The sequence below is a fragment of the Drosophila obscura genome, unplaced genomic scaffold (assembly GCF_018151105.1).
Source record: "Drosophila obscura isolate BZ-5 IFL unplaced genomic scaffold, ASM1815110v1 contig_1, whole genome shotgun sequence".
NCBI classification, from domain to species: Eukaryota; Metazoa; Arthropoda; class Insecta; order Diptera; family Drosophilidae; genus Drosophila; species Drosophila obscura.
Window position 1 is genome coordinate 8253249 of NW_024542679.1, and position 17941 is coordinate 8271189.

At 39.6% G+C, this 17941-nt stretch overlaps 5 protein-coding genes across 9 annotated transcripts in view; 3 read left to right on the forward strand and 2 right to left on the reverse strand.

Annotated features, from left to right (window-relative positions):
• Positions 1-160: 160 nt before the first annotated feature.
• Positions 161-1096, reverse strand: LOC111071210 (cuticle protein 16.5-like). The gene has a single exon (XM_022362420.2). It carries the CDS (start codon positions 596-598, stop codon positions 233-235), a length of 366 nt encoding a protein of 121 aa, XP_022218112.1. The 5' UTR covers positions 599-1096; the 3' UTR covers positions 161-232.
• A 221-nt stretch (positions 1097-1317) lies between these two features.
• LOC111071203 (metaxin-2) lies at positions 1318-2460 on the reverse strand. Its single transcript, XM_022362408.2, has 2 exons — positions 2223-2460; positions 1318-2142 (listed from the first exon to the last, which is right to left on the reverse strand). Exons 1-2 carry the CDS (start codon positions 2307-2309, stop codon positions 1420-1422), a joined length of 810 nt encoding a protein of 269 aa, XP_022218100.1. The 5' UTR covers positions 2310-2460; the 3' UTR covers positions 1318-1419.
• Positions 2461-2624: 164 nt separating this feature from the next.
• On the forward strand, positions 2625-6241 carry LOC111071204 (rho GDP-dissociation inhibitor 1). 3 transcript variants are annotated; one of them, XM_022362411.2, is made up of 6 exons: positions 2625-2797; positions 4272-4463; positions 4533-4642; positions 4708-4822; positions 5275-5280; positions 5360-6241. In XM_022362411.2, the coding sequence occupies exons 2-6, from the start codon at positions 4280-4282 to the stop codon at positions 5554-5556; spliced, it is 612 nt and encodes a 203-aa protein (XP_022218103.1). In that variant the 5' UTR covers positions 2625-2797; positions 4272-4279; the 3' UTR covers positions 5557-6241. The 3 variants fall into 3 exon arrangements, with proteins under 3 accessions (XP_022218103.1, XP_022218102.1, XP_022218101.1); XM_022362410.2 differs by lacking the exon at positions 2625-2797 and adding an exon at positions 4118-4209; XM_022362409.2 differs by lacking the exons at positions 2625-2797; positions 5275-5280 and adding an exon at positions 4129-4209.
• On the forward strand, positions 4918-5268 carry LOC121404761. The gene has a single exon (XM_041595019.1). The coding sequence runs from the start codon at positions 5085-5087 to the stop codon at positions 5187-5189; it is 105 nt and encodes a 34-aa protein (XP_041450953.1). The 5' UTR covers positions 4918-5084; the 3' UTR covers positions 5190-5268.
• A 5104-nt stretch (positions 6242-11345) lies between the features above and the next one.
• Positions 11346-17941, forward strand: part of LOC111071201 (adenylate cyclase type 2) — a 34064-nt gene continuing 27468 nt past the window's right edge. For 2 of the 3 annotated variants that reach the window (XM_022362402.2, XM_022362405.2), the window contains exon 1: positions 11346-11618. The gene's annotated coding sequence lies outside the window, so the exon portion shown is untranslated. Of the gene's footprint in view, positions 11619-12659; positions 12746-17941 lie in introns of those variants that run through there. The other variant, XM_022362403.2, reaches the window with a different exon arrangement.

The following is a 17941-nucleotide window of genomic DNA, read 5'->3' on the forward strand; positions in this document are numbered from 1 at the left end:
CTAAAATGCAGCAAGTTCAAATTGTGGTGGTTTTATATGGATAGATACTAATTGTTATCGACATTCGAATGTCGATTTGAGCACAGCTAAGGATCACCTCGATTCTCATGGCGTTTGGCAGCCCCACTGAGCACTTAAATAAATTTAGTATCCACAGAATAATTAGACGAGCTTTCTTTATTTGGTTGTCATGTTGTTTGAATGTTTCAGAAGCTACGCAAAGAATAAGCGTTTACTTCTTCAGGAAGGGGCTGACAATGGCGCGAGCAGCGTAGGTGGTGTACGCCGGTGCAGCCGCAGCATAGGATGTGTAAGCAGGAGCAGCAGCTGCGTACGTGGTCACAGGAGCCGCATAGGAGCGGACACCGTACACTGAAGAGGTGTAGGCTGGAGCAGCAGCAGCGTAGGTGGAGTAAGCTGGAGCAGCAGCAGCGTAGGTGGTATAAGCCGGAGCAGCAGCAGCATAGGTGATGGCGGGGCCAGCGGCATAGGTGGCAGCATAGGATGGAGCAGCAGCGTATGTGGCAACCGGAGAGGAAGCCAGGAAGCCAGCCTGGGCAACGGCGAAGGTGAGTGCCAAGCAGATGAGGAACTTCATGTTGAATTGTTTGGGTTGGTTGGTTGGTTTGTCAGTGACTGATGCTGTTTCCCAATCAGCTCGATCGTTTTATACACCCAATTGGTGGTGGGGTAGGCCTGCCTGTGACATTCCCAAACGGGTTTACGGCTTAGGCATTCCCAATAATAACAAGCGAAAATTAAATTAGAACACAATTGCGTCCGCATTGAATTTCTGCATGGTAACGTTCATTGAATGCGGATACCTGTGCCGCCGCGCCGCGCCGCGCCTTTGTGTGTGAGAACCCAGCGTCCGACGTTTGTTTTGCCGTGTCAAATGGATTACTTTTTTCCCCTCTTTTGGTTGAGGTTCGACTGCTGCAACGTACTCTGGTCTTGCTGACAAATAGACCATAGATTGAGCCGAGATTGCGCATCACTCTTATTAAATAGATGTAGATGAGTTTGGAATGATCCTTTGAACTCTCAAATACGCTTTTAACAGAAAATAAATATAAGACAATTTATTTACACATATTTAGTAACAACAACAACAATCCATTCAGATAAAGTTCACTTTCTGAAAATATATGATTAAGAGAAAAATAGCATAAGTAAATTATTTGTTCATTCAATGAGCTAAAAAGCTGTATTTTTGGAAAATGCACTCAAAAGAACTCTCGAATCGGTTGCAGAACTTATACTATGTGCAGCAAGGTACAAAGCCTGGTTAAAAAAATACATTAAACAAAATGATATAAACTATAATTTTGCATTTACTTTGGCCAGCATTGTTGCCTATTTGTGTGCTGTACAAAATGATAGTAAAGTAAAAGTAAAAGCCAAAAGCATGAGCTAAACTCATTGCAGGCACCTGGTCTGAAAGTATTTCTCATCGATGAAGCGACAGAACTCCACCAAATGCTTGAATTTTTGCACAGTCTGGGCGAGAGCCATATTGGGCAGCGTGGTGGTCAGTATGCTGAAGAGATGTCCAAAGGCAATGGCATCCAGTTCACAGGGCTGGTCGCCATAGAAGAAGGGCGTGTCGGGCGACTCTTTTAGTTTATATTCAAGCGTCTCGCAACATTTGGCCACTTTCTCAATGACATTGTCTATGTTGAGGTCGTCCCACTGATAGACCTTCAGCAGACGAAGCGCGTTGCGTCGCTTGCCATAGTTCTGCATGTGGTTCATGGGCCACGGATAGACACTGCCATTGCGTGGGGCTGTGACCTCCTTGTAGACGCGCTCGTTCTTAAAACTGATGTACAGCTCGGCCATGGTGAAGATGTTCTCCACCAGCGACACATATGTCCGCATATCGGCCTTCTCATCCTCGTCCTGCAGGTTCCCGATTGCCATCTCCTTCTGCTCTACAAAGTTGACGATTGGCTCGAATTCGGCCAAGATAAATGCCCCAGCTCGGATAAAGGGCAGCTTGGTCATGCGTCCACCCGGCGACATGTGCTCTGCATTCGAGCACGTCCTTACGTCAATCGGTAAGTTGCACATCTTCAGGTACGCCTTCACGGCCAGGCAACTGGCGTTCTCCGGCAATAAGATCTGCTCCACTTCGTAGGGCTAACACGCCAAGTAAGGGAAATTGGAGAAGATTGTATGAGGCTTATGATGGTTCACCTTTTGGGGCTTGGGTTGCCTACCTGGTATAGTGTGGCGTCTTCCGGCCATGGCTCCACGGACAGCTTGTTGGCGGTGGCGAGTTGGCTTAATAAAACGGATTGTTGCATTTTCCTCAATTTCCACACACAATTTCCACAGCACAGGCGATGAAGTAATCAACAACAGCTGTGTTTCGTGACACGGCGTGCTCTCACATACTATCGACATACGTTGTATATCAATAAATGGAGTCGACCGGTTGTCAGGCTTGCTCGCTTGCTTTATCAATAAATACTTTCTTCTCAATTATTAAATTATTTATATTATTATATAGAAATATATAATTTTTAGCCTTTGCAATTTTCGCTATGTGGCAGCCCTAACAGCTGTTTGAAATCGATATCGGTTTCAGCTAGAATCGTGACCATTCGCAACACTGTTTATTCACCGTCTTCGTTCTGTCTTGTTTCTGTGTTTTTTTGCGTTGTTTTTTGCTTTGTTTGCACATTAATATATTGAAAAATCATACAAATATCTTGGTTAGTTGTTTTTCACGTGACAGCCAGGAAGCGGTAAAGGAAACGGAAATTTGTACTTAATTTGCATATTTCAGAAGGTGAGTGCGTGTCTTTCGGTGCCGTGCCGCTTGTGTGTTGCCTTGAGTTCCTATGCATTGAAATAATATTCGAATTTAAATAAATGGCTCCTTATCTGCACACGCAAAGGCAGGCAACCACTCCCAAAAAATTTCCTTGCAAACACTCGAATGACGATTCATTTGCCGGCCTCTTCGTGTGTGTGTGTGTGTGTGTGTGAGTGCGCGCGTGTGATTCATACATATGTATGTACGTCTGGGTCTTAACATTTTTCTGGCCGTGCACATTTCTTTATCAAAACTGGGCATGGTTTTTACTTTTCCTTGAAATATCCCCAAACCACACCACACAAAGCAAGCGCGCGAGCAAGCAAGCAGTTTGACGGGGGGTCTAGGCAGCGTCCCTGCCGCTGCCCATGCCCCTGCATCGCTACTCTAGCAATTCATCTCTTGGAATTTTTGTTTAGAATCTGTTCTAGGCAGTACGGGATACATTTTCTACCTTAATTCGAAATCAGCTAAATATTTATTGTTTTATTTACATACATACTCGTATATATGCTTGGGAACAATATATAAATAAACTTTGATTATCTCGCAACAACATTAATAACATTTCCCATTCGCATGTAGTACGTTATGTACTTTGTTTCAATCCAAATCTGGAGAATGGAATACTATTATCGGTCCAACATGTATTGAAAATGGGCATAAACCGAGCGACGTGTATTTAGATAATGAAAAATAATGAAAAGCAAAAGCAAGATAATAAACTACCGCCAGAACATACTCGTCCCCATACATACATACATACATATGTACATATGCACATGTGCTTGTGTGGCCTGGAGGCGTCGGTCTGGTCGTATTCGCTTAACGCCCGTTCTGGTCAATATAATTCAATGCCGTTCTCCCCCTACCCCACCCGTACCCCTTCCATCAATCCGTGTGCCTTTTGCCTTATCTGCCTTGCCTTTGTGCGTCCGTATTTGGTTGGGACCTTTTTTTTCCTATACGGGGGGACATCTGCCAGCTGCAACCGCCCCCTCCACCTACCGTCTCTCGACGCCATCAGTTCATCAATGTGTTAATAATTGGAATTTAATCAATATTATCGAACTTGAATATCGAGTGGCTAACATTTGGTGGGAGCATTTTGATGAGAACTGAATGATAAAAGTCAATCAATTTTATCTGCTGGTCCTTTTGATCTCCAGGAACATACATACATATGTATGTAAATATTTACATTCATACACATATGTACACTTAAAACAAAACCATTATCGTGTCGACATGTTACTCACACTACTAACTAAAAATATCCCTATGACCCACATGACTCATTCAGATTGAGAGGAGAGTCAGAGAGTGTAAGAGAGGAGGCACTGAGAAATGCTAAACAAAAAACTCTCAACTAGGAAAAATCATGCGTAATTTTACCGATTTAAATGTATTCAATTGATAAATAAACAAAGAAAACTTTTATATGCAGAGAAAGCCATGGCCGAAACAGAGACGCAACACCGTCCCGACCATCATGATGAGGATGTGCACGATGTCAACTACCAAGCGCCGCCAGAGAAGACCATCGAGGAGATAATGGCCGCCGATCAGGAGGATGAGAGTTTGAGACGCTACAAGGAGGCCCTCCTGGGTGCAGCCCAGACCGAGAAGATTGTTGTTGGTAAGAGAGAGACAGAGAGCTATAAAACAAAGCCTAATTAATGCTAATCTAATTCTAATTCATCTCTAGAACCGAATGATCCCCGCAAGGTGATTGTGAAAAAGCTGGCCCTGGTTGTGGAAGGACGTGATGATATGGAATTGGATCTTACCGGTGACATTAGTCAGCTGAAAAAGCAGGTAAGCCCCAGTCATGACTGACCCATAAATGAAACCAATTTGACCTATTCATCTATTTCCGACAGCTCTTTGTGATCAAAGAAGGTGTTCAGTACAAGGTGCGCATTGATTTTCTTGTGCAACGCGAAATCGTTCACGGCCTTAAGTATGTGCAAAAAACCTCACGCTTTGGCATGCCCGGTAAGTGATTCGATTTTAATGGCTGTGTGGATTATTTATCTACAATAAGCAGAAAAGAGTTTCCTTCAAAGCGCACTGTTTTTTGTTTTCCGTTGAACGAGAATTTGGTTCATTGTACATGGCCAGTGTACACTGTGGTGTTCCGTGCACCTTTGGGTCTTCACACCCGTTTCTCGTGGCTACAAATCGTTAGCCGCCTGCCTTGTCCATAAAGGCATTAGTTCTTGATAGACTTTTGTCCGAGCTAGACCATAAGCTAGACATGGGGAATAGCACCTTCAATGGCACTAGCTTGCTGTGTGGAATTTTCAGTGTGCTCTATATTGTGTTTATTACGTTTGCCATATTTACCATAATCATGTGCTGAGCATAAAACATTTATCAATATGTCCCTTTGTCCTTTGTATGCCTTGCCCTTTTCTGTTTGGAAAATTAAATTGCCTTGCGTTAAGTTGTGGGTAAGATTTGTGGTTAAAAGTGTTTAAGAGATTGTTTTATTTTCGCGTGATTAATCAATTTATTTTTTCATTCTCCTAGTTGACAAAATGAAGCACATGGTGGGATCATATCCGCCGAAGAAGGAAATTCAGTTCTATTTGACGCCCGCCGAGGAGGCGCCCTCCGGCACATTGTCGCGCGGCACTTACTCGGTCAGCTCGATCTTCACGGATGATGACAAGCACATACATTTGGAATGGGACTGGACCTTTGAGATCAAAAAGGACTGGGCATAAAGCGGGAAAAACAAAACACCACACACAGAAACAAACACAACACACACACACACACATACCCTCAAGAAACACCCACATACACAGACAAACAGCATAAACTTGTGTGTGTTTTAGCCCCCGTCAAAATGTCATGTAATTAGTTTATTTTTTGTGTTTCAAAATTTTGTAAACGACAGTTTCTAAACAAAACAGTCAAGTATTTTTGTGAATGGTATTAGATTGAAACTACTATTTTTGTATCTAAAGAGTTAATGTAAAGCAAATGATAAGTATTTTTGATATCCAGTCGATATCCAATGGAATGTGTGTAAAAAAGAAGAGCAATTTTCGCCCTATGTCACTCACTAAGAGAGAGAGAGGAGAGATCCAGTCAATCCACTCAAGTCAAAACAAAACAAAACAAAAGTCAAGTCATCAGTCGGCCTCTGCATGCCATTGCATATGTCTAACATACCCCCTTCCAGCTAAATTCTAAAGAGAACTTTAAGAAAGTTTTATGCATTTTCAACATGTATTTAAATTTAATAAGAAGGAAAGATCCTTTTCTACTTTCCAACTGAAACTGAAAAGGGCAACCCATACCCAGATATGATCCATACAATCCATCAATTTGGACTGAAGCTGAATTACCTTACAATAATGCATTTGCTATCTGTAAAACCCACATAAAATGGGCATCCCACACTGAACTCTACTATATTCGTAACTGTATAACATAACTATTTCTGTGTATTTTTGTGTACAATGCTATATGCGAATGCAGCAGCAGAATGAGTGCAACTGAAGAGCAATAAAAGTAAAATATATTTAAATATATATGGCACACATTGTTGATGTATTTAATCACCATCCCCACCCTCAACACTTTACAATGCTTATCGGTTGACGTTGCCAAGAAGTAAACGTCATAATTTTTGTTGGTGGAAGTCAAAGGTACAAACTCGGATTACTCATACGCCGTGTGTGAGCATACCAACCATTTCTGTGGGGTGTACACTTGTGTGCTCTCTGTTTATATTCCGCTCAGGCAACATGTTGGCCAACTAAACTGTTGCTCTCGCCAGCGCGCAACATGTGGCCCAACACTCAAAGCAACCTCAACTGCAGGAAAGAATAACGAACCAAAATGAAATATTCAAACGCACATTTATCTTTAAATGAATGAATAAATAAATGGCCTGTTTGTAAATGGCGCGATTTGCCGAACAAAGAAGAAGCGCGGCATGTAAGAAAAACAGCAGTAATAATTTCAGAAAAAAACGCCTGAGGCACACCCAGTAGTGGGGGGAGAAACCTTTACGCCCTGTCAGACCATACCAAAAAGGTATCGCTTTAAATGTTTTCTTGGAAGAACATTTCTTATTTATTCTGTTGATTGTTTTCATTTCATTGTTCTTTGTTTTAAAGTGGGGAAAAGAGCACAAAATAATTCAAGAATCTTATACTTCTTAAAATCAAAAAGCTTGCTTTGAAGCAGAGCAGTGTTTTTCAATATTCACTGTTTAAGTTTTCCTTAGCAAAATACTAAATTTTAGAGTTAATTTCTGTGTTAAATGCAATCCATGAATGCTTACATTCACATTTGATTTGAGAGCAAGAGCACAGATTGAAGAGTTTCCGATTCCACTCGACTCGAAATAAAATGCCAATGCTGCTGTTCATCCCTGTCCATTGAGAACAGAATGATTGACAATCGGTCGGACGGATATCACTCGCTCCACCAGCTCCATATTGTTCATCCAATGCAATCCAGACACTGGATTTTGTGTCACTGTGACTGCCCTCTAGCCCGATGCTGGAAATTGTCCGCCCTCCATTATGGTCCATTGCATCCGGGCATAAAGTTCACCAGAATCCTGCAATAACAAAAAGAAACAGTAAAAAAAAAGGAAAACGCTGCAAAAAAAAAAACCGATTATAAAGTAGAAAATAAATGAAATCAAAAAGGAAACGAGACGCAACAGGCAATGTTCACGCACGCATGGCTGGGAAATGCATATGGCTGCGGCCTTGGCGTCCATTTTGTTGGCCTATTATCCTCGTATGCTCCTTTATTGGCAGCTGTTGCATTGAGACTGACCCATCCGCGGCACAGGAATGCCATAAAATACAGTGGATGTCAGATGACCCCACAAATTCTATAGAGCTGCAGAAAGTCTATATGTACGAGTTTATTACACATATTTTTCCATATGGTTGGTTAATGTGTTTTGGCTGAGTCCAGAGATAGATAGTCCAATGGAAAAAAAAGGGAATTTACCCTAAAACCATGAATTTTTCTAGTTGATAATTTAATTTCCAGCTTAGTTCTGTTAAGCCTATTTAAACTTAATTCAATCTAGCAAGGATTTGAGCAGCCTTTTTGCTAGCTTCTGTTGGTTTCTTATTTCGTATGCAGGACAGCATCCCACACTGCGGAACGTGCGAAAGTTGGACAACGTGGCGTATGATGAATTTCATTTAACGCCAGGATTCGATGTGGGGGCTGATAGTTGGAAAAGATAGAAAGCAGCTTATTGTTTTCGTTTCTATGATTGGATTTTCCCTAATATTCGTAAACAATTTATGAGTTAATTTTGGGATGGAGGGACAACTATTAATTATAATTAAATAGCTCAATACAGAACAGCAATAGTTGAATAAAAATTCTCTATCTATAGACTAGATAAATAGATGGGAAAGAGGCCATTACATTCTTTATGTCGGAATATACAAATACTCGTATTTTACCCATTTAACTGCCCGTTCCTCGGGGCCTTAAGCTCTGATGGCTTTAAGTCCCATTACTCTTTAAAAAGGCGTGCCATATCGTACGTCATCAGGCTGGGGGACTGGCCATCAGATTTCCGCGTGGCCAGCAGGACAACATTCAGAGTTCAGCCAATACACTGGCTGGCTGGCGTCGCTGCTGTCCCCCGTATAGCAAAAATAATTTGCGTTTATATTGAATTTGGTTTTTTGTTGTTGTCCTTTGTATATATGTATATTTTTTGTTGTGCCAGAGATTCATTCGAAGTTGGCAGGAAATTGCATGATTTGTGAATATATTTATTCAAATGGACTTGCGGTCGGTAGTCGGTGGCTCCTCATCTACATTTAAGGGGAGCCGACATTGATTTTTGGTATTAGCATTCCGAGTTTTTTCGTCTCCTGGGCCTACGATGAGGAGGAGAGGAGGATCCAGGTGAGAGAAGTTTCTGGCTTTGGGTACTTTATATTCCAGAATCAAACTCCGAATTTGAAGCAGTCTCTGGCTCCACATGAAAGAGGATTTCATTACTTGGAAGTTTGTTAATAATTTAACAACTCACCAGCAGCAGCAGCAGCGGCCTTCTGTTCTTTCTGGTTTGATGTGAGTCCCCCGAAAAATTTAATATTAATTCGGGTAATTTAACCCTTATTAGAAACTTCTCAGACTTTGAGTTGGAAAGTGTGAAGCCAGCGAATACAAAGCACACACATTCAGGATGCCTTCAGAGGATGAGGATGTCAACAAGCTGCTGCCACACTCAGATACACACCCATACATATTCCGTATATATACATTCAGAGCCACTTGATTGTCTAGGAAGGAGGGGCAGAGATCCTTTTCCTTTGCAAGGCACTGTATAGATGTGAATGTTGACTTTGCAGTTTTTACTGTTTTGTAATTAAGTGGAGCGCACTAATTAAAGAACATTTCGTAATTAGGCTTTATGTCGTGCCCCAAACTGACGGCTCACTCTACTACTATATACTTAGACCTGTCCCCTGTCGCAAGTGAGAGAAATTTAAAGCCATTTTTTGCCTTAGCTTGAAGCTGAAATTGTTTTTGCCCACCAACAGGAAAAGTTCAAGGGCGAGGTAAGGCCCCCAATTAAAAATGGATAAGAAAGTAACGTTAGTGTTAATATTGACTGGCATTGACTGACACTTAATAGCCGTTCATTAAAATATAATTTACCACTTTCAAGCAAGGCAACAGGAGGTGGCAACCTAGAACATTGATTTATGGATAAGGGAAATAGGTCACGGATCAACTGAGTGCAACACTGTACTTAAATAAATGCAATTAAATCAATTTAGTAAATCTGTTAGCGAATTAATTCCACAATCAATCCGAATTTGATGAGCGGAAACTCCACCCTTTGATAAATATACAAATATTGAAAACCGTAGGATCTATTATAAATTCAAAACCAACAAACAGCTAAGAGCTCTCCCACGCTCACGCCTACGTCTATCCCTCCCACGGCACCAACAACAGTTGCTCCTGGGGTTTGAGTAATTTTATTCGTCGCCTGAGCAGTGTCCTTCCGACCGACTTTCAAGCCAGAGCGCCGTGCGAAGGTAAACATGTTTTGATTTCGATCTGGTAATGTATTATGCATGCCAGAGACTTGGGGGAACAGAGACCCCAGACCAGAGCCACGCTGACGGTCGCTCCAGGTCAGGAGAGGTGGCCAAGGTGCCAAGGTGCCACCTTGACCTTGCGGACAGCCAATTACTAGCATATCGAGAGGCTTTAACGAATCTTCCATCTATTGGGTGGCCAGACAGCCCGTATCCCTATCCGTTTCAGCTGACAAAATTTATGCAAAGTCCATTTTGGTGCCTTCAATTAGTTAATTTGCCTTCATCTTTGGGTGTGCCCAGGGCTTAACGTATTCAAAATTGTCCCTTAATGGCGGCTGATACTTTAAGCCGGATTTTATTTTTGTTTATTCGTCAGCCGGAATTCCATTATTATTATTTATGCACATCCAAAATGCCACAGTAGGGGCTACCAACTCCATGGATATATTCTCTGAGGGATTACTGTTGATTGGGGACAGCAATGTGAGTCTTGGGAGCATGCCACATATTTGTTGGCTATTATTTTAATTATTTTAACTAATGAGAATTAAATTAATGCTGTAGAAAATAATTATATTCGAATTAAAGGAAATTCAATGCAAATAATTGCTCATGAATTGCATATCAAAATCGTATGGTGTGTGTGAAACCTTTTTTGATATTTAATCCCCACCATATAATGGCAGGCAAAATCAAGGCATAGACAGGCATACTGTCAAAGTTCATTACGTATACGCCTCGTGTTGTCAGTCGGAAATTGCACAAGTCAGCAAACATGCTGCAAACGATGTTCCCCCCACCACCACTTTGTGTAGGTGTTTGTGTGTGTGTGTGTGTGTCAACAGAGCAGTTCAAACATTATCCTACTCTCCGGCTAGATGGAACTGAACCTACCAGCTGAGCAAGAGGTAGAAGAAGGTGGGGAAACGAGTGCTGACAATATCCTGCTAAACTGAAATTAACAACGAACGGACTGGCAAACCCCTGGAACTGCTCAGTAACTAATTTAATTCCAGGAAATTGAGGTTGAAGTGGACTTGGGCGGGGTGGGGGTGTCAATTGCATTAGCTGCACTTCGAACTTTTGTGATATGGAGCCTCAACATGGCATGGAAAAACAACGGCTGCTCTCAATTAAAATTAATCAGTTTTCATTAGATCGAAAGTGGAATGTTGAGGCAAGATAACAGCTGGATAACACTCTAAAGTGGCATTTGATATTAAAGAAGTCTCTAAACCAACTGATCCTACCATTTTGTATTGATTGTTGGTCTCTTTTCTTTCTACCTCTCTGTTTTGTTGCTTTTGCTTTGGCTTTGCTCTCTCTCTCTCTCTCGCCGCCTCTCGCAAGGTCGGCAACATGTTGCCTGTTGAACCCTCGACTCGGTTTCTCATCCAATTTTGATTAGAACGTCCACGGGTTGCGTTGCGTGCGGTTCTCGGTGCTCAGTTCTCGGTGCTCAGTTCTCGGTGCTCGTCTCTCGGTTTTTGGCGCTCAGTAGTCGGTACGGTGCTCCTTGCCCATCGAAAGCGATTTCGCGCGTTTCCTTGCCCTCGCAGTGATTCGCAGTGAGTGTGAATGTGAAGTTTTTTAAACAACATCTGCCACTGAGCAGTGGCCCTAAACATATGCCTATACATATACATACATATGTTTCAATATATTTATTAATAATATATACAACTGGGAAAAATACACAGAGCGTTGGAGTATCATCAAGCAATTAGGTATTGTATATACCGCCAAAGCAAAACGGTATAATTAATGCATTGCGAAATTTCAAAGTTTAACGTACTAGAAAATGCCTAATTTTGCAACCGGCAAACAGTGTGCTGCCAAACCCCGATTGACTTGTTTGGCTGTATAAATTTTAATATAAATAATCAGCTCTTTAATTCTTCTTCTTCGAACGGAATTGAAACAAAAAGTGCAATGATACAAATAAGTCTGAAAAAGGAAATCAAGGGATTAGTGTTGAAATGTGTTTGTGAATGTTTGGTTAAAATAAAAAATAAAAAATAAAAATAAATGTAACTACGTGAAATAGCTAATAAAAAAAACTCGTGATAAATCTTTTTTTTTTTGGCATTTGAAAGTCTAGCTTAAACCTTTTTTAAATATTAAACCGTGGTAGATGTATTTTCGCAATGCAAAAGATTTTATCAAATATATACATTTGCACTTAAAAAAAAAGTGGAACAACTTTGAGATCCGGCAAAATATTGTTTACCTGCCACCTGCTTTCCTATAATCAAGTGTAACTAACTAATTTTCCCTGCTCAAGAGCAAATGCAAAAATGTCTAAAAATACGATTCGAGACCGCGAATAAACGAATCGAATCTGAAGGGGCAGCCAGCGACAGATCGAAATAATCGGAGCAGCAGCGCTCTACCTAACGCTCTCTCTCCTTCTCTCTCTCTCTCTCTATCTGGCATGTGTGTGTGTGTGTGATAGTGCTAATCGTATCTGATTTCGAATTTCTATAAAATATTTATATTCATTTGAGTTTTTTTCGGCTGGCCTCTTGATTGAATTAAACTAAACCAACAACAAGTGTCTCCAAACTAAATATATTTTATGAAATAGTATCAGAAGGAAATCAAGAAGAAAACTTGGCAGCTGGCGGCGAGACTTTGCGTCAGTTCATGTTGTTGTTTTTGTTTATTTCGGTTTATTTGTTGTTGTTGCAGTTTTTAGCGACGCGTCGGTCGAACGCGTTAATGATCGCGTATGTGTGACTGTCGCTGATGAAAGAAGCGATACAATAATATACATACATACATACCTATTCATATACGTATGTATGTTCATATATAAATTTATTTAGCAGCCACAGATACTTAAACATTTTGTGTGAGTTGGCTTGGGTATTTTATTTTTTTTTTTTCTTTATATATTTTTGTTTCATTAATTTATAATCTTTGATGGCAGAAGTGGAAAAAAGTGTGGATATGATATGACATTGCTGTTTGAAATTAACTTAATTGCCAAAGATTGATTGGCCAGTGTCTAACTGCAAAAAAAAAAACAAAACTGCTTTCTGTATAGAATATTTGATAATTAAAATGCGTGTAATTTCGGGGAACTGTTTGGTATTTTTGGTAGTACTTATGCACTTAATATTTGCATACGCTTGAAAGATATGTGTTATCCAAGTGAAAATCTGGTATAATTAAAGACGACCCATATGAAAATGACCTTAGAATGTGTCCTCACATTTATGAAACATATTTCGTTTATTTATAAACGTAAGCCACACACTTAACAACACCAACTCGGCCAAATCATTTGCCAAATGCTGTTGGCTTTAAATAAATCAAGTTATAAAAGTGTTCTCACCGATTTTGTTTTGGCTCGCGGCTCCGCATTAATAAATTAACGCCCCCACCTCCGTCTTTCGCATTTTTCCAGTTTTTTTTTTTTTTTTTTTTTTTTTTTTTTTTGCTTTTTATCTTTATGACCAAGACAGCAAGACACCAAGCTAAAATTCTATAAAATTATTGTCATGCTTTTCTATAACACTAGTATATATGTACGTATATGTACTTATATGTATGTATGTATCTATACATATTTGAAAGCAAAAATTAAATTAACTTTGGAAATGCTGCGCCTCTGATAAGGAAATGAAGAAAAGGCTGAAAATTCATTTGATTTTTTTTTGGGGGGTGGTATTCTTTATCAAAGGCGATAGCGCCGATAAAATAGTTTAATGAAGCCAGCAGTAAGTCCAATGAGACAAATTGTATTTTACATTTCTGCCAAATACGTATAATTTATTAATCGAGAAGGGAAAAGCCCCCCAAAATGAAATAAAACAACTATCTGAAGGTACATGAAATATTTATATAGCTATCAAAAGAGTTTCAATAATAATGAGTAATAGTACTGTCTAATGAAATGAGTAAAATATAAGTGGCTTGCTTTAACTGAGTCATGTGCATTTAAATCAAGGGGGAATACCACCCTAAAACAAATTGTATTTCATATGGGTTAAGGCTAGCCCTACTTTTGTCAACCCAAATAAGCTATGCGCTGGTAGAGTTGTGTAAAATTAGTCAAACATTTCACAGATGCTCGTTTGTATGTGAATCTGTTCTGTTTGAGGTTTAGGCTAATTTGCCGCATTCACATCTATATCCAGATAGAACAAATATTCCACAAGTCCACACTAGTCAACAAAAAATAAAATAAAATTATGATTGTAATGGTATACATGGCCCACATTTAAATACTAATAGTAATAGTAAATTGGGAATTTATTTGTCTTATTATATGTACATATCGATCAAAAATGTTATTTTCTTGATTTTGCTAAACTTTAAAATAAACATAATTTTTTGTGATGTGACGTAGTAGCAAATTTCTAAGAACAAAGTGTACGCTAATACGGATATCATTGTTATAATCCATCAAGAATATATTTTACTTTACTATACTTTATGTCTATACACGTTTTATTCCATTTTTTTTTTTTAATATTTTATAATTTTTTACTGATGAATTTAAGTTAAAATTTGTCTGCTGTCTAGTGTATACTCTACACGTATGTTTGTACGATTATCACTCTTTTTTTTTTTGCACACTGTTTCCTCGCCGACTTGACTTTGTCAAGTTGAAAAAAATTTGTGAAAATTGCGTTTTTATTTATGTACACAATTGCAATCGCCTCTGCGTGTGTGTGTGTGTAGTTTCTTATTTTCTCCGTCACTACATAGCATCATCTGTATATGTAAAATATATTTATATTTATTTCTCGTTTGAATTTAATTAAATTTGCACATTTGTGTTAAATTTTCAACACATGTGTCTCTGTCCGTCTCTTTGTCGGTCTCTCTGGGTGTCTTTCTATATTTTATACACTCGTATTCCCTCTGTCTGTCTGTCTGTCCGGTCTGTCCGCGTGCCCGTGCCCCCCCATGTGTCAACCTAGACGCCTAATCAAACAGCAACAACAAATGTTGGCAGTCAAATTCAGAGCCCCTGAGTAAGAGAGCGGAGCGGCAGAGACACAACGAAAATGATAATAAACATGTCTAATGGCGGGTAACGAGAGCAAAGAGAAACTGAAAAAAAAACAATAATAAATAAATTTAAGTTTAAATTAAATACAATAAAAAAGGAAACAATATTATCGAAGAATTCTTTTATGACATTTTTCTAAAAAACACTTGCATATTTTTAATTGCTTCTAATGATGCGTAATTACTCGTAAAATTTACGTCAAACACTTTAAGTAATGAAGAATAATGTCAGAATGTTTATTCATGGCAACAGCAAGGCATCCATGATCTTCCTTAAGATATTCACTGCTGCAAACATATCAGAAATACAATTTCCATTGCTTTAAATTGAAGCAGTCATTTATTGAACGGCACAGCATAAATCAAATCTCCATTGTACGTTCTTTTCCAAATGAGAATCCATTTTTGCTGGTGTTTAGGAAATGCCCTGGCATTTGTCTTGCTTAAGCGGATTTACACGCTCAAATCGGTTCAAGCCGCCGAAATTGTGCTTAGAGTTAAAAGGCTTACTTTTGGGTGTTAAGGTTGTGGAAAATACAAATCGCTTAAGTTCGATAAACGATTTGTAGAGATAAAAGGCTTTGTTTGCCTCTTTGCAAAGTGTAGTTTAAGATTTGTTTATGTTGGGGTGTAAATTGTTGACATCTTTTGCAGCATAAAAGGTATATATATATTTGGAGCTTGGAGTTTTGTGATCCAATGCCCATTTCTCTGTGTGTTCTAGTAGTTACAAGCTGGTCTATCTCCAATTGTTTGCAAATTTCTCTTAGCTTTATTCAAACTTGTCGGACACAAATAATGTCCACTGAATGGCAGCCTTTTTTTAAAAAAGATTTCGAATGGATTTCGATTTGACCATAGTTTTTGGCCATAACTCAGCAGAGGCCGCAGCCTCGGGCCAGGCAGCAGCTGACATCGCTGAACGCTGCGTTCTGATGTGGTGATGCATTTGCACATATCTTTGGGCTAGGCGGTTCCACTGGTCCTCGCCCCAAATGGGCGCCAACTTTTCGTTTATGGCAGCAACAAGTTTGTCTTGAACATTGCACAAATATTTCATTTTGACAGACAAGTATTTTGTCTGAATCTGAATCTGAATCCGTATCCAAAAGGTTGCGTGCAAATTAATTTGAAAGAGATTCTCAGCATTTCGCGAAGCATTCACAAAGTTCTTTTCATTGTTTATTTGTTTTTCTTAATTACCTGTTGTTCTTTTGTAGCGTAGCTTTTGGCATTTATTCTTTTTGTGTGTTGGAGGGGGCAGCCGTATTTTTAGACTTTTGATGTCGACAACTTTTATGGCCGGTGGGTAGCTAATAAAATCGCTTAGCACATGCTACAAACATTTCCTTCCTTCGGATCCATAAATAAGTAATTAAAATATCTTAATGCGCTCATCCTGGCTGAATGGGGCTAATGCAGCACCAAGCGGGGCGGGGGCTCTTCCTCGTTCTGCTGGAGGTGACTTTTAATTAAAAATGTGCCCCCATCAAAGTTTTATTGTCTATGTGTTCCAGGAAACTAAAATCTAAAGTATATGTCACATTTTTTCAAGATAACTCATTAAATAGTTGGCAAACCTTATCAAATCTGTAACCCCCCAATTGCTGTTTGCTTCATTAAGGGGTTTGCCTTCTCGGCCAAATCATATTAAACCGAAACAAGAGAAGTCACGCCTCCAACCAACCGATGGAAGGACATGGCAGAGGGGTAGAGTATGGTACGTAGCAAGAAGTAACCACAGGAAAAGGCGAGGGACCAAGTATCAAAGCCACAACCATAACAACCACACCCACACCCACACACACACGCCCAAAGGGCGTCTATACTAATTCGAATCTAAATGTATGTCCCTTTCAGTGGTTCCTGGGGTGTTAGTGGGGTTTTTCCTAATGAATCAGTATTCACCAGTCCAGACAAGAACAAACCAAAAATCTACATACACATGCACACATACATACATATAAGTAGCACCATTTTATTCATATTTTTTTTGGGGCAGAGAAAACAACAATTAGCCTGGCATTGAAGAGTTCTGTACCCTCAATGCCACTTGGAATTAATGGCCAAGGAGAGCCCTGCAACAGCCTTCAGTCCATCTAATTGCATTGAAACCGAGATCTCCCTTTCTATCTCTATTTGCCCTTTTTGGCATACAATTCAATCAAAAAAGTTTCTCCTTAGCCACAAGTTTTAGCACAGACTGTAAGTTTCAATTGTGGTTTCAATTAAATGTTGATTAAATTGCTTTTTTGACAATGACATTGGACCGAGGTCTGTGCTCTGTTCCAGCCATAAACAGACAATAGAATTAACCGGGTGCCCAATAAAATTATTATACTGAGAAAATTAATAGATGACTCACCCGAACATAACACGAATGACAGAGACAGAGAGCTACACACATATACAAGAGCAATAAGTAGAAACAAAATTCATTAAAATAGAACTCAAAACTCAGAATGGGATTGCCATGATAAATATATTTAATTTAATTTTAACCAGCTGTTTATTATAAACGTACGAAGTCCCCTTAAATATGAGATTTCTCTTACCCCAATATTCACCAACTATATATATATATGTACATAAATATAAACAATGACAGAATCCAGCCAAGTCCTCAAGTTGAAAAACATATAAAGTCCCCCATAGCATAGAAAAGAAAAATTTTATTGCTCGTAGCCCCTAGCCAAGGCCCCCAAGCAGGCGAAAGGCAATAAACACAGGCGTAATCATTAATCATGCGCGATCAAAGTCAAAGATACAAACAAAAAAAAAAAGACCTACACACATGTGGCAGGTATGTATGTAGTATCTATGTGTGTGCAAGCCACAAACAGACACAGGCGCAGACACCAGAGGGGCACTCACGCTTACTCAATCAAGTGTATGAGTGTTTGGGGAACAGGCGTTGGATTGGATGGATGATGGCATGGTTGAACTGTTGGATGTTTGCTTGGGGTGGCGAGTGGGGGGTAGGGGGTTGCTACTTTAATCAATTTCAAACAAAAAACAGACACAC